Here is a 23142-nt window from a genome sequence, read left to right as displayed (position 1 = left end):
ACTCTAGAACTTTCTGCGATGATGGAATGCTCTCTACCACGCCACCCAATTCAGTAGCCGTCAGTCATTGGCTACCAAGCACTCGAAATGCAGCCAGTGACTGAGGGACTGAATTTTCGATTTTCTTTCATTTCAATAATGGCTAGTGTATTCGATGGCACAGTCCTGGAGAGGGGAGACCGGACGCGAAAACAGAAACACGGACACAAATGCCAGGCAGAGGATTACGACGGGGCCGGGGGGCAGAGAGAGGGAGGGAGGACTCCCAATTTTCCTGCCTCACTCTGCTTCCCGGAAGGATGGGAGGCAGGTGTGGGCCTGTGAAACCTAGATGACAGGGATGAGGTGGCCACATCAAGACCTTTGCATGCAAGGCCCTGTAACAAGAATGAGCTTGGCCAGTCTGTGGAGCAGCTGGAAGCCAGCGCAGCTCTGGGACAGGAGGCGAAATCGAGAGGACCAGAGGGGAGGTCAGGAGAGGGGACGGGTCAGGGCAAGGACTGGGGTTTTTCATCCCGACTGCAGTGAAAAGCTACCAGAAGGTCTAAGCAGGGAGTGCTGCAGCCCGATCTCAGTGGAGCGTCTGGGTGGGGGACCAGTGGGCTCCCGCAGCAGCGACTGGAGACACGTTTGCAGACAGAGCAGCAGAGCAGACTGGAGGGGGAGGGGAGGGGAGGGGCGGGCCCGGGACCACGCTGAGGCTTCTCTGCCTCCAGCAGCTGGTACAGGGCAGAGCTGTCGCCTGGGACAGCGAAGGAGCAAGCTTTGAGGTTGAAGCCCAGAGCTCCCGACTGGACGCGCAGTCTCAGACGCGCGTCAGACGTCCGAGTGGAGCTACCAGGCAGGCAGTGCAATACGAGTCCAGCAACACGACACAAACTCAGAAAGTCACATTCATGGTGTTGATTCAGTGTGGCAAAGCAAACCACACTGGAAAAGCCCGCTGGTGACGCAGAGGCCCGACTGCAGGGGCCATGTCACGAACAGCATCTGGGTCCCAGCAGAGCGGGGACTACTTCCCACACCTGAATCCACCCAGCAAGCAAAGGCTCAGCACGGAGGCTCAGGCTGTGAGCTGCCTTCTCTTCCTGGCACCGGCCAAGGGCAGTAATGACCTCACCCTGCTCTTTGTTTGTTGTCTACCTCCCCAAACGTAAGCTTCGGGGGGACAGCAGCTCCTCTGTCCACGCAGGGTGGATTCCCACCTCCTGGCCGAGTACCTTGGCTCATGGTACACACAAAAGTGCCTGTGAGTGGATGAGTTGACGGATGGACGGACGGACGGATGAAAGTAGAGAATCTGGACACGTCACTTTCTCTCATCCATCAACGCCTTGCTCAGTTTTGTGATTATTAGAAATATTGAATATATTCATACACACACACATACAATACAGATACACAGTGGAGCACAGCTCTTAGCCCATAGTATGCAATCAATAACGGGAGGCTATTAGGATAATGTTTACGATTATTAAAAGGACCTAGACTCTAATGTCTTAAGATCGGCTCCATCAGAGCCATAAACCCACAACATGACAAAGCCAGGAGAGGGAACGGGGCTGACTCTTCCATCACACACGGCCCGCCCCCCTTCCCCGGGCCCCTGGGGCGTGAGGCCCCCAGGAGACCGTTCCCCACGCCCTGCCTCCTCTCGGCCCCACTGGTCAGCCGAACCCCGACAAATGAGAGGAAGGCAAGCGTGAGACCGAAAGAGATGCTGGAACTGAGAAATGGCTTCTTCTGCAGAGCTTGTTCTGGGGCCCTTCCTCCTCCCCGCCCTGCCTCGAGGAGAAGAGCAAGACACTCCACCAACAGTCCGAAAGGAAAAAAATTCTAATGGTGAATAAATATTTTATCACAGAGACTTAATGCGGCAGTGTTCGACTCGCCCCAGCCATCTATCTGGAGATATACAACTTTAAAAAGCTCAGGCTCTCGGAGAACATTTTATTAATGACCTGTCTAGTTAAAAGGAGGAGGGAGTTTAGGTTAAAAAATGCATTAATACCAGCCGGGTACTCGAGTGGAAGAAACGGGTCAGGGGAAGGAAGCGTGATAAATTTTTAACACACCCTAAAAAAATCCACATTTAGAGGAGGAACAAATTTATTACTAATTATGCAATTATTTCATTTGGTAGTGTGGGGGAAGAAAAAAATACTTAACAGGCTTTTAAAAATCTCTCTGATGAAGCATTGAAGAATCCTGCTTTGCTGTCCCTCTGCGAAGGCACAACACGGGGTGGCTCTGAAGCTGCCCTGTCCTCGGCACGGGGCGCGGGGAGCCACTCTCAGGCCTGAGGGTCCCAGGAGGACCTGGCCTGGCAGGGCCTGGGCTCCCCAGTGTCGCTGACAAGGGGAGGTCAGGCCTGGGGGGAGGAGGGAACATTCGGGAAGCCTCACGCCCAGGAACCTCAGCGGATACCCAGACCGATGCAGGGCTCAGCCCCAGGAGGTCTGGCAGGCGGAGGTCACCCTGTCCGCTCTGACAGAGCCGACGTGATAGGAAGGGCACCGCTCTGGAGGGTAAATGTCACCCCCACGGACCGGGACTGACTCGAGCCAGGGAGTGTGGGCGCTGTGCTGGCGCCATCTCACCTAATGCCCACCCCTGCCCTGCCAGGTGGGGACAGGGGATCGGAGGGCTCTCCATTTGCTCCTGGTCGGACCTGGAAGGCGACAGGGCGGGATTCCCGGAGGAATCCTGACTCTAGGCTCTGGTCTACACTACACGTGGCCAAGCTGACCCAAATCTCAGCCCCCTGTCGTGTGGACAGAGACACTGAGGCCCAGGGAGGGGAAGCAACCACCCCAGGCTCCACAGCAAGTGTGCGAACGCTGTGACCAGAGCCTGCGGTCTCCCTGGCCCTGTCCTTTCACAGTGTGACAACAGGCCAATCACTGAACCTCCTGGGCCTCAGTTTACCCAGCCCTAAAGTCACCACCATCGTGATGACTGCCCTTCCTTCTTAAAGATTAACTGCAAAGAACAAGTCAGTCGATGGGCACGGAAATGTGTGTGGCGCGTACAGCAAAGTCGCGTGGTGCAGACGGGCCTGGCTCACACGTCATCGGCCAGACTCCCCCTCACTCCCCCGCCCCTACGAGGTGGAATTCCTAAGATTTTAAAAGGCCTGTAAGATTACCCATTTTTCACTGTTCTATTAACCTGAAATAACTTCGCTATCAGAGGAAATGTGGAGATATTTTTGTGATATGGAGAAACTTGTGTAATGGCTAAATACTACGAAGCACAGCAAAAGTGGGAAAAAAGAAAGACAAGGAGAAAGAAAGAGAACGGAAGACAGACAGACAAGACCCATAACACCGAGCCTCTCCCACAGCCCAGCGGAACGTTAGAGAAGGGTCCCCCCTCATCGGGCACCTGCCGCCCCACAGGCCTGGGCAGGCCCTGTCCCAGCCCTGGTGCCATCTGGCCTCATGACGGCCCCAAGTCGGGAACCACATCGCATCTCGCAGAGGGGCAAGCGGCTCCGGGAGGCAGAGGGACCTGCCAGAGACTGCACGGGGGCGTCCTTTCTCCCCGCTACACAGAGGGCCTCCGCGTGCCCACGGGCATGACACCTCGCCCTGCTGAGCGAATGCTGGTTTCTGCATCTGTAACACGGGGGCAATTCCCACCTCACAGGGGTGGGGGGAAATGAGATCCTGTACGCAAAGCACTAGGGGCCTGGCTCACGACAGGGTACAGGGCAGGTGGCAGGTATTACTGTCGTCACTGCTGTTGGTCATGTTGTCAGCCCTATGTGGGCCAGTAACCCCTATGTGGCCAGTTAGACTCATGGACAGTCGCAACTGGCCAGGGGGAAGCAGGAGCCAGGGTGATTTCTGGGTCCCTGAGCTGGCGTTAGGCCTCTGGGGTGGGACAGAGGTCCCCAGGGCCCCTGAAGTGCTGGCTAATGTGCCTGTCCTTGGTGCACACTCCTAAGACAGGAAGCTCAGCCCATGGCTCAGCATATGGCTACTGCCATCTGCCTGGTTCTTGTGACAATTAGCTCCAGGTCCCAGCCTGACACACAGCCTCTGTTTCCTGGGCCCCGGGGCCCTTTAGCTCCGCAGCTGCTGAAGCCAGCCCTGCCCAGAGCGCTCAGACAGGACGGAGCTGCTACGTCCGCCCAGACCAGCCACGGGTCTGCGTGTCTGGGGAAGCTGGGCCGAGGAGGGAGGCAAGGTGGGCCGATGCCTGCTGGCCCTGTGGGCAGCCCCAAAGCCAGCAGGGTGAGAATGGGCCCTAAGGCGGGTGTCGGCCCCGGCTCCCTCCCCACTCAGCCCCTGCGTCTGGGGCAGCAGACGGTAAGGGGGGCCTTGGGCAGGGCGGAGGCAGGAGCACCAGGCAAGCCCAGCACTCAGTCCTCTCCGCCCCGTCTCGCTAACAGCTATGCGGGAAGCACCAGCCTCGAGCAATGCCGTCCAAACCCCCTGGCCAGCGAACCGAGAGGGACATTTCCCTCTTCTTAGGAAAACCTTCAAGTAAAGAGACCTTGGTGAGCCTTGCTTTCCTGTCACCTCATTCTGAAAGGGATTTGAGGCAGAATTGGGTTTTCGGTCAACCTGAGAAGTGGGACTGTGTAGACAGGCCTGGGTTCCCGCCAGCTTGGCCTGTTCTTGCAGCTGCCCGACTCAGGCGAGTCCACTGGGCTCGGAGCCCATGTCCTGAGAGCCCAGGCTTCCGTGGCAGGGTGGCAGGAAGGAGTGACAGGAAGGGGGGCTTTGAGCACGGGCCTGGGTGCGAATCCCGACCGCACGCTTCCTGGGTTGTGCCCCGCTTGGCACCCGGCTTTCAAGGCTGACCAAGGGCCGCCAAGAGGGTTAAGGGCTGGGCTGTCCGTGGCGCACCCCTACCTGGCCGCAGAAGGGGCTCCACGAATGTCAGCTCCCTCCCCTCCCGAGGCAGCCTCACCTGGCAGGAGGAAGGTGGTCCTGGTGGCGATGTTGATCTCTTGCAGGTGCTCCAGGGTCTCGGTGTGGAAGAGGCGGATGGAGGAGCCCGAGGAGAACGCCATCCAGACGCCGCTGCCCGCCTTCACCATGTGCGTCACGCTCACCGCCTCGTCCTGGTGCGCCTCGAAGCTTTGCTGTGGCAAGTGTGGGGGCGGGGGTCAGTGCCGGTCCAGGGCTGCCAGCCGAGCTCCTGACACCCCGCTCCCCCCACCCCACCAGGTCAGGGTCAGCTGTTTGCACCTGCCTCAGGTGCACAAGCTGACCCGGGCTCTGACTTAACCAGAATGTCCAAAAACGGGTAAATCAAGAAGCAGCAAAATAAACTAATCAGAGTCCTGAGGAAAGTGCTGGGAGGATTAAAAACAGAACAGGTGGAAAGTATTTTGTTCCACAAAGCAGGATTTGGACGGGAGGGGAAAGGGCCGTTCAGGATAAACCGTTCCGTGCTATTTGATTTTTTTTTTTCCTGGCAGTGTATGTACAATCTTGATCTTAAAACAAACAACAAAAACTCTTATTTTTTTAAAAGAAGATACACCCACTGCTGGGGAAACTCCAAGTTCCCTAACTCGGCATTCGAGGCCCCAGCTCTGCTCCCGCTCCGGCCTTTCCCTGCAGGCTCCCTGAGCTTCAGGCCAATCCAGGCCTGGGCCTGGTCAGGGTTCCGGGCACACCACGCAGCCACACCTCCACCCTCGCAATGACACATCCACAACACGCATCGCCCACTGTCCTCCTTCAACATCTGAAGAGGGTGACTTCCCCATTCCGTGAAGCTTGCCCCAAAGCCCCATGGGCCGGCCACTTCCTTCCAAATGCCACATTCTGCTCTCTAGCCCGGGGACACCTACACCACTTCGTGACTCTACTTAGCCACCTTCCACACTGGACTGTGAGCTCCAAGGACAGACACGGGGCCTCGGGCCCTCCCGTATCCCCTCAGCTGGAAACAGGCCCAGGGCACAGTAGAATTTGGTCAAAGGATGAACGAGTGGACCCTTGAATTCCACCCACAACACTGAGCTGCTCCTCAGTGTGGACTCACTCGAGCACACCACACCAGAAACAACCTGAACGCCCAGCCGCCCGGGGTGACCAGGTGACCTTGGTGGACCCGCTCGTCAGACAATCCCACGTCTGTCTGAAGTCGTGTTTACAGACACTGCAGGACGACACAGAAGAATGTGAATGCCATATAAGTGCAAAAAAGAAAAAAAAAAGCCGTGTCCAAAACTGGGGGGAGTAGACGGCCTGGTGATTTTCCTCTTTTCTAATTTTCTGGGTTTTCGATTTTTTCCTATAAATAACACATCTTTGGTGGAAGCCCAAGACTGCAGGAAGATTGGATGGAACATTTATTTAGAATCAGATCTGCTAGTCAATCTGATTTTTCCTGGCAGCTTCGTAGGCCACGGCCTCAGTTTCCCCGTTCGTAAGTATACGTTGTCATGAGCATTATAGGGACCTGCGTGAGCAGAGACCAGTAAGGTCTCATTCATTCAGCAGATGTTCGTAAGTCCCTACTGTGTGCCTGGTGTGGGTCTGAGTGCTGGGAATACAGAGACAAGAAGGCCACAGGGCTCACTCTCACGAAACAAATATTGCCAGTGCAGGAGACAATTAGAACAAATAAAGATGACTTCAAGTAGTGAAAACCACTGCACAGAAAAAATATTGAGCACCATTAAGACTGGGCCGGGGAAAGTCTCTCCAGGAGGTGGCATGTAGTCAGACAGATAAATAACACGAAGGAAACAGCCCTGGGATGGTTGGAAGGCGGGGAGAGCACACCAGGCAGAGGGCACAGCAAGTGCAAAGGCCCTGAGGCAGGAATGAGACGCAGACTGAGGACCAGCGCAGGGGAGCATGCTGGTAAGACAGGCAGGAGAGGCGGGCAGGGCCGGACCACGCCAGGCTGCCTTGGAATCCGTGGTGAAGAGTGGATTTTGTTTACATGCCGGAGGGGCTTGAGCTGGTGAGTGGCACGATCTGTTTGACTTTGAAAGAAGTTCAGCCTGACAATTACGTGGTGGGAGGCCGGATTCCCAGTCTTGGCCGGAAGGCCCAGGGTGGACTTGGGAACGGGACTCCAGCCCTGGCCTCAGCCCCCACTCCATCCTGGCCCGAATCAGTAAGAAGCTTCCCAGCAAGGTAAAGAAAAGCTTGGCGGGGGGGGGGGGCTCTCCATGGGGAGCAAAGCCAATGAGCTTCGTGCTCGCGCCTGATCAGAACGCAGGGCCCAGGAGGGCAGGGCTGCGAGCTGTCCAAGAAAATTGCTTTTTCTGAGCCAGTCCCCGATGGCTGAGTTGTGCGACACGAGGGAGGCGGCGGGGGAAGAAAGCCAAGGCACCCCTTAGGAGGGGCAGGGAAGGAGAGGGGGAGGAGTATCCCCAGCTCTCTGGCCTTTCACCCCCATATCTGCTGCCAACAGCCCTGGCAGTGCAGTTTTCGGTTCTCTGCTCTTAAGAGGAACTCTCCTTCGAGGAAACCCGCAGGTGGTTTGTTGTTTTGCTGAACCAGCCTGCAAGAGGAAGCCAGGAGGAATGTCCAGGTTCAAACGGGAAGCCTCCCGAGAGGCCTTGCTGGCGAAAGCCAGCTGAGGTACCATCGACCCCAATCACAGATGACAACGCTGAGGCCGAGGGGGCTCCCCGCAGCGCCAACCGTGGGCAAGCAGATGGGCGAATGGATGGCCGGCGGGACGGTGGGGAGACCTGGCATGCTTTGTCTGCAGACTTTTCCAAAACACAGCCTACACTCCTTGCTCACAAATGCACAAACATGCACACACCAAGAGAGTCGTCTGCCTGCTCACACGCATGCAGTTGGCCTCCTCCTGCCTGACTCCCCAGGAAAGGTCGAAGCATTTCCTGCCTCCAAAAAAGTCAAACGTGCTGAACCCCAGAGGCTTGGGACCATGGAAAGCTGCACCTGAATTTGCAGCCAGGCAGCCCTGCGTGCTGCTGTCAGAATCTAATTAAAAGAGAAGTCGGTAGTGGAAATCCGGGCTCATTTCTCCAGGCATAACACGTCTGTCTCCAGGCCCAAAGGGCTTTGCAGAAGGCTTGTGCAAACCTGCCAGTCCCGAAGGGGCAAGGCAGGAGGGGAAAGAGCAGGAATCTACAGCAAGAACAACAGAGCAGCTCCAGCCCTGGCCCCAGCCCCTCTGGGCTCCTGGGCTACTGGGCCTGTCCCCAGTAACCCTCCTCACGCCAGAAGCCTGGGGTCCTGGCTGAGCCTCCTGGGCCACAGGACAGAGAGCAGGTGGAACCAGAGAGACACGCTGGCATCACAGGTCCCAGACGGGGCTGAGGGACCTTAGGGTGAGGGTAGCCGGCAGTGGGGCCCAGGCCTCGCCGCCCACTGGGCTTGGTGTTAGCAGGCCACGCAGCTCATTTTGTTTTCCAAACACAGAGGAGCTCAGAGTTCATCGCTAGTGGAGGCTATTAGCCCATCCAGCTCCGCTCCCCTCCCAACCAGGCTGGGGTGAAATACTGCCCACCCGGTGCCCCCATCCCAGGCCATGGCTTCCCATTTGTCACCTCTGGACCAGTCCCCTCATCCCTGGACAGTCTGGGAGGCCCAGGAGTGGGGGGCCTGCCTTAACCACAAAGAGCCTCTATCCGCCTGGTCCCTGAGAAAGGCCAGCTGCCCACCCGCCACGGGGAAGGCCCTCTCCGCCTCTACGATCCAGGCACAGCTATTTCCTGGGAGCTTACCCTGCACCAGCAACTGCTCTGTTAGGATTATATACTAGACCAGCGTCTGCAAACAGAGCCCCTCGGGCTACGTCAACCTGTGCCGGTTTTGGTAATTCAAGCTTTGTTGGAACACAGTCACGCCCACAGAGGAAAGAATCGTTCAAGTAGCTGGAGGTCACAGCACTCGACTATGCATCCCCCGTCATTGCTGAAGAGCAGAAAGATCTGCAAGGAAGTCCTGAGCTTGCCTGAGGGGCTGGGAGGCGGTGGGAGGGCACAGAGATTCTGGACCTGGGCGGTGTGACTGAGACAGGCTGACGTGACTGGGAACCAGGGTGTTCGCAGACAGGAGAGCCAGTGCGGGAGGCGAGGCGAGGGTGGAGCTCCAGGGCCTTGGATTTTAATTGGCGGTATCAGAGTGAACTTCAGGGTTTTCCCGGCTCTGTCTGCTGAAAGGGCCTGGAGGCCAGGATACCCCGGGAGCAGCGCACACGTCTTGATTTTGCATCCCATTCTCCACGAGAGGGAACTAGCTAGGGCATCCTGGAGAAATGGCTAGAACTTCTCACAATGCTGACACACAAGGAAAGGCTCAAAGAAGATGGGGAAGGGTCCCAAGGACCCACGAGCCAGCACGAAGGAGCCCCCATTGGCCAAATTTGAGACAATTTGAGCATCAAAAAATAATACTGATGGTCCTGATCACAACACACTGAATTTTAATGAAAATCTAGGAACTTGCAGTGATAACATAAGGGAGGGGTGGGGTGGGGGCAGGGAAAGCTCTGTAACCCACGACTACCGGTCAGTGCGGAAGGAACGGCAGAATTAGACAATGACCCAAGGGGTCGTCCTGGATGAAAGTTTGCTGGGGGACAGGACGGTCAGTCCCAAGAGCCACCCACAGGTGACTTAGTAATTACAAACAGAAAGAGCGCCGTAGGTGGGAGACCCGGAAACTCCGCCCTAATCAGGCCACCAGGACGGGGCCAGCTGCACTTCTCCCCCACTGAATGTCACAGCGCTTTCCCTCCGCAGCACCTGGCCACACACGCACACCTCATCGGGAGGAAACAGCCAGGCCGTTCCAGATTGTTCTCGACAAAGTCAATATCATGAAGACAAGAACAAAAAGGCAGAGGGATTATTCTGGATTAAAAGGAGACTGGAGAGACGTGACGCCCAAAGGCAGCGCGCGATCCTGGCTACGGCCGGGGCCTCCACAGGCTGAAGGGAGCCGCTTGAAAGCCATTTCTCGGACCACTGGGAAAATAGCATCTGGACGGTGCTGAGATGACATCGGTGCACTGGCGTCACGTTCCCGGGTGTGACAGGCTGTCGCAGTGACGCAGGAGAGACGTGACGCAGGAGAGACGTGCACAGCATTTAGGGGTGAAGGGTATGATGTCTGCAAATGACTTTTCAAAAAGTGGGTGTTGTCTACGTATGTGCATAACATGGGGGGAGATTATAGCAAAATGTTAATAGTTGGTTAAATAGGTGAAGAATATCTATGCGCTTATTATATTATTTTTTCACTTTTCCTGTTTGGAATTTTTCAAAGTAAAAAGTTACAGGGGACAAAGCAAAGTTACTTTAAAAAAAAAAAAAAAGGTGACAGCTGAAGGGGGCGGGGCCGGGTCTGCCTCCCCAGCTCCCCGCCCCCTCTGCAGAGCCACTCGGTCTCCTCTCTCCTCCGCTAAAGGGGACAGAGTATGCCCGTGGCGCTGACTGAGGACCCACGCGACAGTGCTGGTCCCCCGTGAGGGCTCCATGCACGCCGCCGCGCTGGTCGGGGGAGTGGAAAGGAACCCGGGTGTCCTGCCCCAGGGCCCCTCCCTGCCACCTTCCCACAGCAGGCGCCCACACAGTGGGTTTCAGGTGAGCGACACTGTTCCAAATAGTGCTGACACAGCCCAAACTCCCGTCATGCAATATTTATGTGCCTCCAGGTGACGCTTCTGTGCCTGGTTTCCATAAATTCCCAGGGTGAGCCGCCCAGCACTGAGTCATTAGAGCTGCGACGTGGCCAAGGCGCGCTGGGCCCGGCACCCTCAGGGGCCGGGAGCTGCTGAGAAAACGGCAGGAGGAGGGCAGGGCTTCGACTTCCTGGCACCCACTGTGTGCCAGGCCTGCCAACACTGCCCTGGGCGCTGTGCACGCAGAATCGCACCTTCTAAGATGTTATGAAAGGAGATGGGACAGGCCCGGGGGGATGGGTGCCCCCCCACACCCTCCACGCTCACACCCTGTCCCCCGAGGGTCTCACAGGAGACTCTCACGCTGACCAGAGCAGGGTGTGGGTGTGAAGGGGCTTGTGCCACCCACTCCCTGCCCGTCACCACTGACAAGCTGGACCTGGGAGGCACGTTTGTGGGCCCAGAGATCACCCACCGAGCACCTGCTGGCACCAACTCTTCCTCCCTTTAATCCCCACAGCAATCTGGGAGGTGGCATCACCATCCCATCCTCATCCTCATCCAACGGGTAGGACACCGAAGCTTCAAGGAAACAGCCCTGCGGGGTCACTGTGCCAGCAAGGGCGTGGGCTGGGAATGGAGACCCCAGGGTCACGCAGACAGGCGGTCTTCGACAGGCAGTTGGCCCAGCGTCTCCCTTCCCTTCCCTTATCTAGCTCACTCTCGTCAACACTTCGCAGCTCAGGAAGCAAACTGGCTAACACAGGTTTGCAAAGCTGCACCGCTTAAGAAACAGGCAAAAGCCAGATTCAAACCTACGGTGACCAGCTTGTCCCGGTTTGCTCAGGCCTGTCCAGGCTATAGCTCTGGACGTCCCAAACCCCAGGAAATTCCTCAGTCCTGGGCAAGCCAGGCGCTGGTCACCCGCATAGGACTCCAGTGCCCACGCTCTGCCTCCAGGCCACGGATGGCTGCCTTCGCGTGGGCTCCGTGTGGTGCCTCGACGCTCCTGCCTTCAGGGTCGGGCCTGGCTGAGGCCAGGGGTCGTGTGCCGGGAGCGGGTCTGCGCTTCCTGCTGCGTTTCCCAGGGAGGCTCAAGGTACGGCACCTCCACCTCTTCCCAGCAAGACAGAGAATGTCTCTGGGCCTCAGTTTACCCACCTGTAAAGTGGGAGGGAGGTCATTCCTGTCTACCAGAGATACCACTGGATGCTAGACCCTCCTAGCTCGGGGCCATCGTGGGAGCCCAGGAGGGAGAGAGGGATGGACGTCCCTGCCAGCTCCAAGAGGGGTGGTCAGTCCATCCACACGCTTTCCTTTAAATCCATTTTGAAATTGTGCACAATTTTGGTGTCTTTGGTGCGTTTTTCTAGAATGAAGACGAACATTTTTTGCCAACATCTTGAAAGGGTCTGTAAACCACTCTTGCCCCGCAAAAGTTAAAATTTCCCACACTAGGGCCTGCTTGTTACTAAGCACACAAGAAACTGGACACAGATGTTGGGGTCCACCATCTCGTCACCCCAACAACCACCCAGACCGAGGCACACAGAAAGCACCACTGCAGAGAGAGCCGTGCTGTCGAGGCCGTGCCAACATTTTGCCTTTAGCAACTAAACTAACCTAAAACTCACCGGTGCATCTGGCTGTTCTGCAGAAAGTAGAGAATAAAGAGCATCTCCAAGTGTGGGCTGTTGACATCCTTCTCATTAGTCCGACTTAATCTCCTTTTGTTTTCTTCAATTATGAGAGCCAGCCCAGCGTTTCCTCTCCAGCATCGGTATCGAAGGAAGGAGGGCTGGGCTGCTGGCCGCCTGGGGCTACACACGGCCGCCTGGGGCCACCAAGCACCTCTGCTGTGAGTCTTGCCCTTGGCAGCTGCTCCAGCCTTGCCTTGTACAAGCAAGTGCCAGGGCTGAGCCGGGGACTGGCTGGTGCCTGCCCCACCCCAGCTGCCACAGGGACCTGGCGAAGACCAAGCAGCAGAGAGCGGGTCAGGCATCTTCCAGCACCTCACGGAATCCCGGCAACCCCCATGAGGAAGAAGGACCCCCGAGCTTCTGAGCAGAGAGGACGCAGAGGCCCAGCAGGGAAGCAACCTGTGTCAAGCTTGGGTCTGCTGGCTCGTGGGCCACATGGCCCTCACCGCGGCCTGAGACAGACAGACACACTTTCTGGTTATCTGTGTACTGCTTGCAAGAGGCAGCAAAGGCACAGGCTTGGGGCCAGACCCTGCTACTTCCTGCCTCAGTTTCTTCAACTTTAAAATGAGGGTAATCATAGTAACTACGGCATAGGGTGCCACAAAGACTGCACAAGTTACTCCTGGCAGAGAACCTGGAACCGCCTCTGGGACCGGCGAGTCTCTGTAAGGGTTAACTTGTTCTTGGTGGTGTCGGTGGCAGTGGTGTTGTCCTGGCGACAGACAGGACAAGAGAGGAACTGAGCACACAAGCCAGTCCACCCTGGGAGAGAGATGCATGAAAGCTGGAAGAGGGGAAAGGAGGGCACGGGAGAAAGACGGAGAGACGGACAGAGGGAAGACGAGAGAAAAGAACACGAGGCGCGTGTGAAAGACACAGTATGGGCGAGAGGGCGCAAGTGGGGTGGTTTCTCTTGACACATTTAACATCCAGAAAGCAAAACATCAAAGACAAAATAAGGCTCCCAGTCGAGTCCCTGGACACAGGAGTTTGGTGACTGCCCACTGGTGCTGGACACAGGGATTCTGCGCCCCGCTGATGGCAGGCGTGGCCCGGGCAGGCCCCTCCTGGGCCTCACTGGCTCACTCAGCAAACCTCAGGAGCACCCGTGCCGGCCACGCCCCGGGGACACAGCGCAGCCGGGGAGATGCTCAGCGTCCTGTGTGTGACCTGATGAGGAGGGGACAGCTGGGCGGTGGGGACAAGGGATAAGGGAGCCCCGAGGGGAAGCAGAAAGCGGGGGGACAGCCAGGCTCGTGGAGACCAGGGCAGGAAGCCGAGTGACAGGAAGATTCTGCTTAACGGGAAGTCAGGCAAGGGGGTGGGGATGGGGCCTGGCCAGAGCCTGCAGGGGCCTGGGACCCATCATGGCTAGAGAAGGGGACCTCAGGGGAACAGAGACCAGGGGCCTTGACCGTGGGCCACAACAGCCTGGACGGTTCTGACTCAGAGTCAGGTGTGATGGGAGCTTTGTTCTAGAAAGATCCTCCAGCAGCCAAACCTCCACATGAGGCCCAGAAAGTGTCCCCAGGCACCCACTGTGGCCGCTGGGCTTTGCTTCGAGCTGTGCCTGGGGAATCCTGTGGAGCCTTCGGGCCCTGCTTGCGTGACCTCGAACGGTGGCATCTAGGACCTCGCCTGGCGCTCCACGGCCCCCACACCTGCACTCAGCATCTGCTCAGCACCCACCTGCACGTGCCAGAGGGGGCGTCAGTGACACCTTGAGGCCCAGACGCCAGGTTTCCCTCGGTGACAGCTGGCGGGCAGGAAGGTGGGCTCGGCCCTGTCTCCAGCTTGGGGTGTGAGAACCGCAGGGAAGGGTGGGCCTCAGTTTCCACACGGAAACCCACACCCAAGGCTGCTAGGCCACAGCAGCTGTGTGAAAGGTCAGAATCGGTGTGACCAGGACAAGGCATAAACCAGGTCAGGCCCGGTGGGGCTGGGCAGGGGGCAGGGGAGCGGGGAGGGGAGGGACGGCCGGGGTTTCCAGGCCTAATCCGGAGCCCCAGCTCCCAACTGCCCGACTGGACACTCTCCAAAGGACTCGAGCTCAGTCAAGGACTTACATGACACAGTCATGGATTGCTTAGTGGTAGGATAATGTCATTCTGCGAAATTCGTCACCGTAAAAACATCACAGAGTACATTACACAGCCTGCATGGTGTAGCCTACGATACCCGGGCTGTGTGGTCTACGGCCTATCGCTCCAGGCTACGCACCTGCGCAGAACGTCCTGCGCTGAATACTGTGGGCAGCTGGAACCCAACAGTAAGTGTCTGTTTCTCTAAACACAGAAAAGGCACAGCAAAAATACAGTATTATTATGTAATCGTATGGGACCGCCTTTTACATATGGTCTGTTGTTGGCCGAAATGTCCTTATGCAGTGCATGACTATTAACATGATTGACTGACCCCCCCCCATACGCACACAGGTAAACACACAGGCACAGGTGTCTGCTCACACTGCTCAGGACACCCCTCCCACCTGCCAATTTTGCTGAACCCACTCTGGGAAGCCTGGCCCACCACCCTGGCCCACTCTCACTCCTCTCCTGGGCTCCTTCCTGAGCTCTTTGAGGGCAGTGGCAGGTGTGTCTGCCCCACAGCTGGGCACGTGCACCCTCTCCTGTGGGCGAGGCTCCCTCTTCGGGCACCTGCTCTGCGCGGCCTGTGCTGCCCCTGGCTGGTCCCGCTACCCGTGCTAGGAAGCTCCCTTCTCTCCGCAGGTACTCAGGGTGGCCAGCAGCCCCCACCAGGGCCCAGTGGCCGTGCGAACCCCAGGGGCCAAGTGTTCCTGGGGTAGCCAGGAGCCCTGGGAGGCTCAGAGCCAGGCAGAAGGGAAGAGCTGGGTGAGGAGAAGACAGCAGAGGAGGAAGAAGTCAACTCAACACCCGCACTTGCCCTGTAGGACAACACGGAGAGAACAAGATGCTGTCCCTGCTCACAAATGACCTGTAATCCCGAGGGAGGGTGGCACAGGCGTGCACATCCACAGGACATGACAGACCACAGGGCCCAGGACAAGGCAGAGGACACGGCAGCGGGCGGGGGCTTTGGAGTCAGAAGCACCCCGAGATCCCAGCTGTACCATCTAGTGGGTGGCCCCTGGCACCCTGGGCAGTCCTGTGACCACAGTAAAACAACAGCTGACTGTGTGCTTTCTCCCACCATGCTCAGCCCTGGGGGATGTATGTACACAGAGCTGCTTAGTTCTGCGGTGAGTTCTGTAACTGTCTCTATTTTATAGGCAGGGAAACTGAGGCCATCAGTGGTGGAGCCAGGATACAAAGCCAGCTAGCCCAGCTCCGGGGCCCACCTTGGCCACCGTCCAAGCCCACTCAGACAAGGCCTGCAGGGACAGGCGGGAAGGCCTCCCGCAGAGTCGCCTCCTGGTGGGCCCCCTGCAACGGGCAGCCAGGCTTGGGGAGGGCCACCAGGTAACAGCCACTCTCGACTGAGTGTGCGGGAGGCACCGGCCTAGACTCTGCGCGTGTGACCTCGTTCAGAGCGAGGGAGGCTCTGTAATCACACCCAGGGCCCGGCTGTCACCCCGTGCCCTTGGCCTCTGCTGCATTAAGCCCCTAGCCCAGGGCCTGGCAGTCAGCAGATCCCTGTCGGTGGCTCCATTTCATCCTTGCCAAGTTCCAGAAGGATTGGGCAGCTGCCCTCTCCCTCCCCCAATTCGAGGCTCAGAGGGGAGGGGGATGAGGAAGAGCCACGAGGAGAGGAGGCCAGCACTGGAGGCCAGGACAGGAGGCTGGGACGCTACTGACAGCCCAGACTGGAGGCGGGCTCAGAAGGACAAGACTGCCCCCGCTGCGTCACCTCCGGTGCCTTAGGTTCCCTCCCCCAGGATGCGCTTGTCCTCCTGCCCTCCTCCAGGTGCTGGCCCGAGCCTTCTGGGTCAGGCTTTGCAGAGCCTGCTCCCTGAGCCAGCAGCTCCCACCCGCTCTGGAAAGCACGCGGTTCTTTCCTTAACCTAAATCCCCCAGTGGGAGGAGACCAAGTATTGGACACGGGAAAGATCCGAGTTCTTCCGGGTGAGGAGACAGGGGCCTGGAGCGCCGCCCCTCTGCCACCTGCTGCCCCACAGACGTCCCCTGACATGCCCCTCACACCCTCGGGCACCAGGCAGAGTCTGCACCCAACTGACTCGTTTCCAACCCCTCCACACCCCCCAGGCAGCAGCCCCACAGGATCCCAAACCCACCCCACCTCCCATTCCTCACAAGCTTCCTGAAAGGAAGTTCTTCTGAACATCTAACCTCAAGCCCTCCTGCTGCTGGAAAACACTTGCTCCCTCCCCCCCACACCTCCTTCCCCCTGTGAACTTGTTCCTATTGGAGACTCCTGGGAAGTCTCCACAATCTTTAGAAAATTGATTTCTCAAGTTTTCCTTGCCAACTTCTAATTTGAAAACATAACAGGACGACAACAACAATGACACACACATTAAAAAAAAAATTAAGACAAAACTACTGAACAGAGCCAACTCTGCGGAGTGACGTGACCCACGACCCCGCACGCTCCAGTGGTGGCCCAGACGCCAGGTACTTCCACTCCTGGCTACCGGCGGCACCGTGAGAGCCTGGTGCATCTTTTCGCCTTCACGCCAATTTGCATACCATTACCCAAGAAGCCCTGCGCTGGATTTTGCTTTTGCAAATTCCCACCCGTTTCGTGTCATAAATAAGATAGGAGACAGAAAACTAATACAGCCCAGTGATGCATTATTCATGCCTCGTCACACTGGCATGATAGATTTACAACCGCTAATACATGCAAACTAAGTTTGGGCACTAAACATGAAAATTAAGGGTGGGGAAGGCACTGGACGTGGTGGGGGAGGCCAGGGGAACCGAGGGGCTGCTGGAGTCCAGGAGCCCAGAGAAGTTTCTTCTCTGTCGTGCTGAGGGACACAAAGCATTCGTGCTGGTACCAGAGGCCAGCGGGAGGCGCCGGCGGGAGGCGCCGGAGTCAGACACAGGGTGGGACTGACAGCTCGTGCGCTCCGAAGCCGGTTAAGATCAAGCCCTCCGTCAACTGTTCTGCCCAGCCCTGCCCAAACCTCCCTGGCAGGCTTAGGGAAGACGCCACAGCGGAGCCCACCTCCCCTAGGGCTGCCCTTCCGGCCTCGGCCACCCCCGACTGAGCACCTGCTACGTGCCAGGCCTGGTCTCGGGCACCAGGGATGCGACGGGAACAACGGGAGCCAGCCAGGCCCAGCCCTGCCCTGCGCTCTTTGGTCTGGTGATCCCATCATCGGGCCCAAGATGACAGCACCAGCACACAGCGACGGCTCGGTGCTACGCCAGCAGGTCACAGGGGACAACCCAGTGTGTGCGAAGGGGAAGCCGAGGGTGGGGAGCTACGGTCTGCTGGGAGAAGGGCTGCCCCAGTTAACCCCCACGACAGCCCTGCGAGGCGAGAGCTGGGCCTGTCATCCAAACACACACACGACACACTCCGTGTTCCAGCGCTTTCCAGGCAGGGCCCAGGCCTTTGCTTCTACAACTGCACCAGGAAGGCTCAAAATCTGTCTGCAGCGGACAGGGTGGGTGGGGGTAGGGGGTGTTGCCATAGAAACAGCACAAGGCTGGCGCAGGGATGGGGCCTTGTCCTAGCAGTCCAGCAGACTGGAAGATGAGGGCTTTGCCTGAATCCCTGTGCGACCACCACCCTGCTCTGAGGCCCAGGCAGGACCCACCCTACTGGCCACAGACCCTCTGAGAAGCCCTTTATGCAAACTACCCCCCACCTTCTCTGGGTGAGGCCCCCCTGCCTACTGCCCAAAGGCACAGTTCCTCCTGGGACACTTCCCCAACCGCAGCCGAGAAAGAACATGTTCCCACCTGGCCACATCGCACAATCCCACGAGCGCCTGGCGACCTGCCCTACAGAGGTGGCGCCACCATGGCAAAGAGGGTGCCTGCATGGTCACCCCACTAACTGGCTGGGAGGCTGCGCCGTGCCTGGCCCCGGGGAGCCCCAGGGAACAGGGCAGACGAGGCCCCATTTTCTCAGACCGCGATCAAAGAGGGAATCTCAGAAAGGGATCAGTGCTCTGATGGCAAGAAAGCTGGACTGGTGACAGGCGAAGGTAACTCAGCTGGAGGGGTCGGGGCGGCCTCACGGAGGATGTGGCGGTTAAGCTGAGACCCGAGCGACAGAGAAGGAGCCACACGGGATGGGAACAGTGCGCAGGAAGAGGGAACAACACAGGCCAGGCCTGGCAGTGGGAGGAGCTTCACGCGTTTTAAGACCCCCAGAGGGGCCAGCATGGCCATGGGCGGCAACTCTAGAGGCCTGGCGTCCCGTCCACGTCCCCGTCCGTAACGGGCCCTGCTGCCGTCTCTGCAGAGCTCCGACACCACAACGCACATTCACAGCCCAGCCCCCACCACCCCTCCCTGTCGCTACCGCCCGTCTCCTGGGAGCCGGGGTGGCAGAGACCCCAGCCCACGCCGTGTCAGGGAGCAGCCTCCTCCGGTCCCCAAACGCCCCACCCAGCAGGGCACACCCTGCGTGCTGCAGGGCTGCTGGCAGCCTGTCCCCAGTAAGTTTTCTTAAAATTAAGATGCAACAATCATCCCACAGCCGGCTTCCCCCTCCAGCGATCGGTTAAAATGAACTTCAGACGACTGGATTAGACTTTAAAAGCGGTGCAATCTAGATCACGAACGCGGAGAATGCAGTGTTGACACGGGCCCCGGTGAGCGACATTATTATTTAACAGGCCTCGCTCCAGCCTCCGCCGGGATCAAGGAGCTGAACGAGCTGTTGGTGGGCGAGCGTAGAACCCAGAGACAGGCCACGGGCGCAGGCTCTGCGGGGGACGGCGGGAGGAACGAGGTCGGGCGACCAACCAGGGACCAGCTGGTCAAGGGGCAGAGTCCCAGCTGAGTGGGCCTCAGAAAGAGTGACAGTCCCCCAGCTCAGAGCCCCCCAGCCCCAGAGACCGTGTGGCCACTCAGCGCCCAGACACAGTGGCCCACAGCACCCTCCTCCCCCGGACCATGGCTTCCCGTCGTCCCACAGCCACACGGCAGCTCACCTGCCCGGCCCGGCCCGGCCCAGGGATCCTGACCTCCACACACCTCCCCCTGCTCCCATCCGGTCTCCAGCCGGGTCTGGCACCCTCCTGGCTCCCCTGGGTTCCCACGGGGCCTGGACTCACCCCCTCCCAGCCCTCATCGCACCAGGCAGAAGCTGACAGTCCCGGCTATCTCTCCACAGAGGACTGTGAGCTCCCGAAGAGCTGAGACCAAGCCTCACTCATGTGCACCCCCAGCACATGTCACAGAGGGCCTGGGAGCGGCAGCACCTGTATGTGCCAACAACGAGCTAGACGCCGGGGAAACAGACCAGCGGGATGCACTCCTCAGCCCGGAAGACGTATTGGTGGGAAAAGCCGGCTGTGAACACATGGAAGTTCTCTAGAGTTACATCTGACAGGGACAGGAAACCATGGGGCCAAGACAGCCCAGAGGAGACTGAGACTTCTGCCTCCCGCGGCAACCGGCAGGGGGATTAACACTCAGGAGACCTGTGCTCAAATCCTGACTGCCTCTTCTAGCTGTGTGACCTCAGGCAAGTTACTTACCCTCTCTGTGCCCATTTCCTCATCTGTAAAGTGGACATAATAGTAGTGCTCATCTCATAGCATGGTTCGAGGACTAAATAAGTGGAAAACCCATGTCTGGTCCAAAGGAGTCTGAAACACTCAATAGATGCTGGTTCTTGTTACTTCCTGGGGATGGTAGGAATAGGGGAGAACTCCTTAGCGCTAACACGATTCCTAGATTAACTCCCGTGTCTTCACGTTTGGGCCTGGGCCACTCTGGCCACCTCCTCAGCCGACAACACACTCCTGGACCTCCTGGCTTGGGTGCTGAACAGCCCTAAGTACCTCAAACCCCCAAGGGGGTTTTCTCAAGCCTGGGGGAGGTTCTGCCGCACGGCTGCTGATAGGGAACGCCCTTCCTCTAGACCGAGCTTCCTGCGGCAGGCAGCGCACGCAGGCACCGCGCTGTGGTGCTGAGCCCTCGGCACACCCGGGAGACCACAGCAAGTGAGCGAGCCACCGCAGCCAGGCTCCGGCTGCTCCTCCCAGGCTGGCTGGCCATGCAGGGGGCACCACGGCGAGCGTGGAGCCGGCCAGCCCAGGAGCAGGTGGGGCGGCTGTGAGGAGTGGCCAGACGGAGCCATTTCCAGAGCCCCAGCACTAAGGCTGAGCGGCTCCCCTCCATTCCAAGCAGCGGGAGCGCAGCCGTATTAAATATGCATGGCGATCACCCTGCGACTGTGCCAGATGACTGTGTGTAGCGAAGGTGGGCGGCCCGCCCCATGCCGCACACAGAAACTTTTCAATTTCCCGGCTGCAGGCGGGGGTACGTGCTCCCTTTGGCCCTGCCGTAGAGGCTCCCTGAACACCCCTTCCTCATGCTGCCTCCCCCAGCCAGTGGCCCTGCTGAAGCCCTCCCAGGTGTGCCAGGCAGGTGAAAGGCCATATTGATCCCCTTCTTAAGAGCAGCTGGTCCAGAACTAATCTTAAATCACCGCAGCCTCATGCTGGAGCCTGGTGCTGCTGGGGCCCCAGGGACAGTGGGGTGCACTGCGGCTGGCAAGGTGCAAAAACGGGTGAGGGCAGGGCAGGGCCCAACCCAGGCCCCGTCCTTCCTGATGTCCATCCCCTGGGGCTGTTATCAGCAGGAGGAGAGCTTTCTTCCAGGGAAGCAAGCGGTCTGCAGTGCAGACAGGATGCCCCGCACCCACTGGCAACACCAACACTAAGCGAGCACTTAATTTTCCAAATAAACGACATCAACAGCAGTAAGGATTTAAGTTAAGGAGGCCCTCCCAGGCAGGCTGGGTCTCCCCCATCAGTCCAGAGGCCCTCCCGGGCAGGCTGGGTCTCCCCCATCAGTCCAGAGGCCCTCCCGGGCAGGCTGGGTCTCCCCCATCAGTCCAGAGGCCCTCCCGGGCAGGCTGGGTCTCCCCCATCAGTCCAGAGGCCCTCCCGGGCAGGCTGGGTCTCCCCCATCAGGCCAGCAGGCCCCAAGGCTGGGGATGTGACTCCCCCATCACACTGGAGGCCTTCCGAGGGCAGGGCAGGGTGTCCCCCATCAGATTGAAGGTCCTCCAAGGGCAAGGCTGGGTCCCCCCGATTAGACTGGAGAACCCCCAAGGGCAGGGCCGGGTCTCCCCATCAGGCTGGAGGCCCCCACAGGCAGGCTGGGGCTCCTTCGCTCCCCCCACCACTATCTCAAACGAGCACCCAGGGCACAGGGCTGAGCACCCCCGTCCACCACTGTTCTCCTGGGGCTGTCAGCAGGATATCACAGGGCCCCTGGGTCTGGTGTGAGGATGGTGCTGGCTGCCAGGAAGGGGCTGCAGCGGGGGCAGGCCTAGGAGTCAGAGATGTCCTTCTTCCTGCCAAATGGCTGGAGACCCGGTTCGGTTGGGGGACCCCAAAGACCCTGGAAAAGCCGGCTGCCCTCACTCACCTTCCCCCCAGAGGGCTGAGGAGGTGAGAGGCCCTTGGAGGGAAGTGATTGGGGGGGGGAGCAGGGAAGCCCCCAGAGTGACCCAGGGTGGGAAGGGAGTCTGTGGCTCCAGCTCCTCCCAGGGGGAAGGGGATCAAGCAGGCAGGGCTTCGGGGCAGCAGTTTTCCCTCCCCGGGTGTCCCCCTGGCCCCTGGCCCGGCCCAATAGCACCAGTGAGGTCCCAGGTCCTCAGTGCCATGACCCAGGTACGAGCAGAGAGGGGGCAGCCCAGGCGTCACTGCCAGCCCCCAGCCCTCTTCTCTTCCAAGGAGGGTCACAGCTCCAGCACACACCCTCGGTTTCCACGCGTGCTGCCCCTGCCTGCTGCCGAGGGGCTGGGCTGTCGGAACTCCACCCTGCTTCCCGGCACCCAGGAGGGGCCCGCACCGGCCAGGCACTGTGGCTTCCAAGCACCATCTCACTCAGTAAGGACGTGATGGTGAATTTTACGGGTCCACTTGACTGGGCCACAGGAGCCCAGATATCTGGTGAAACATCATTCTGCGTGTGTCTGGAGGGTGTTTCGGGTGAGATTAGCAATGAATGGGCACTGAGTAAGGCAGGTGGCCCTCCCCAGCGTGGGTGGCCTCAGCCGATCCACTGAAGACCCGAATAGAACAAAAAGGCCGAGAAGGGAGAATCTGCTCTCTGCCTGGCTGCCTTTGAGCTGGGACGTGGGTTCCTGCCTGCCTTCGCAATCACGTGGAACATCAGCTTTTTGGGTCTCGAGCCCGCCAGATTTTGAACCGGAGTTTACACCATCGGCTCTGCTGGTTCTCAGGCCTCTGTATGCAACTGGGCTGCACCCCCAGCCCTGCCGGGCCCGGCTTGCTCGGCCACAGACCTCAGCTTCTCAGCCTCCACAGCCCCGTGAGCCAATTCCTTATAGTAAACCTCTCCATGCACACACACACACACACACACACACACACGGCCAAGTACATTCTGTTAGCTCTATTTCTCCAGAGGACCCTGACTAATACAGAGAGAAAAAGGACTCCCAGGAAGGGACACTTATCTCATTTTTACAGATTGGAAAATCAGCGCCCGCAAGGGGCCAGCACAGAGGCGCCGGCTGGTAGGTGGCAGAACTGGAAAGCAAAGCCACAGGCAGCTCCGAAGACAGCACCTCCGTGCTGTGACAAGACAGGAAAGTAAGCCAGGGAAAGTGGTGGCCCCCAACCCTTACACTCACCCCCCAGTTTCAGAGCTCATTCGTAGTGCCCCATGCCTCAGTTGCCCCATTTGTCAAATGAGGATTGTACCATCTGGGACAGCCCTGACCTCCTGTGTTCTTGACACGCCAA

The 23142-nt window shown here is 58.7% G+C and overlaps 1 protein-coding gene across 5 annotated transcripts in view; it reads right to left on the bottom strand.

Moving 5' to 3' along the window:
- The window catches only part of ARHGEF10L (Rho guanine nucleotide exchange factor 10 like), a 105323-nt gene that overhangs the window by 4314 nt on the left and 77867 nt on the right, over window positions 1–23142 (bottom strand). For all 5 annotated transcript variants that reach the window (XM_069479410.1, XM_069479412.1, XM_069479411.1 and 2 more), the window contains one exon: window positions 4924–5098. In XM_069479410.1, the coding sequence (XP_069335511.1) occupies window positions 4924–5098 (175 nt within the window). The remainder of the gene's footprint in view (window positions 1–4923; window positions 5099–23142) is intronic.

Source organism: Eulemur rufifrons, chromosome 8 (genome assembly GCF_041146395.1).
Source record: "Eulemur rufifrons isolate Redbay chromosome 8, OSU_ERuf_1, whole genome shotgun sequence".
NCBI classification, from domain to species: domain Eukaryota; kingdom Metazoa; phylum Chordata; class Mammalia; order Primates; family Lemuridae; genus Eulemur; species Eulemur rufifrons.
This window is presented reverse-complemented; position numbering and strand designations above follow the sequence as displayed.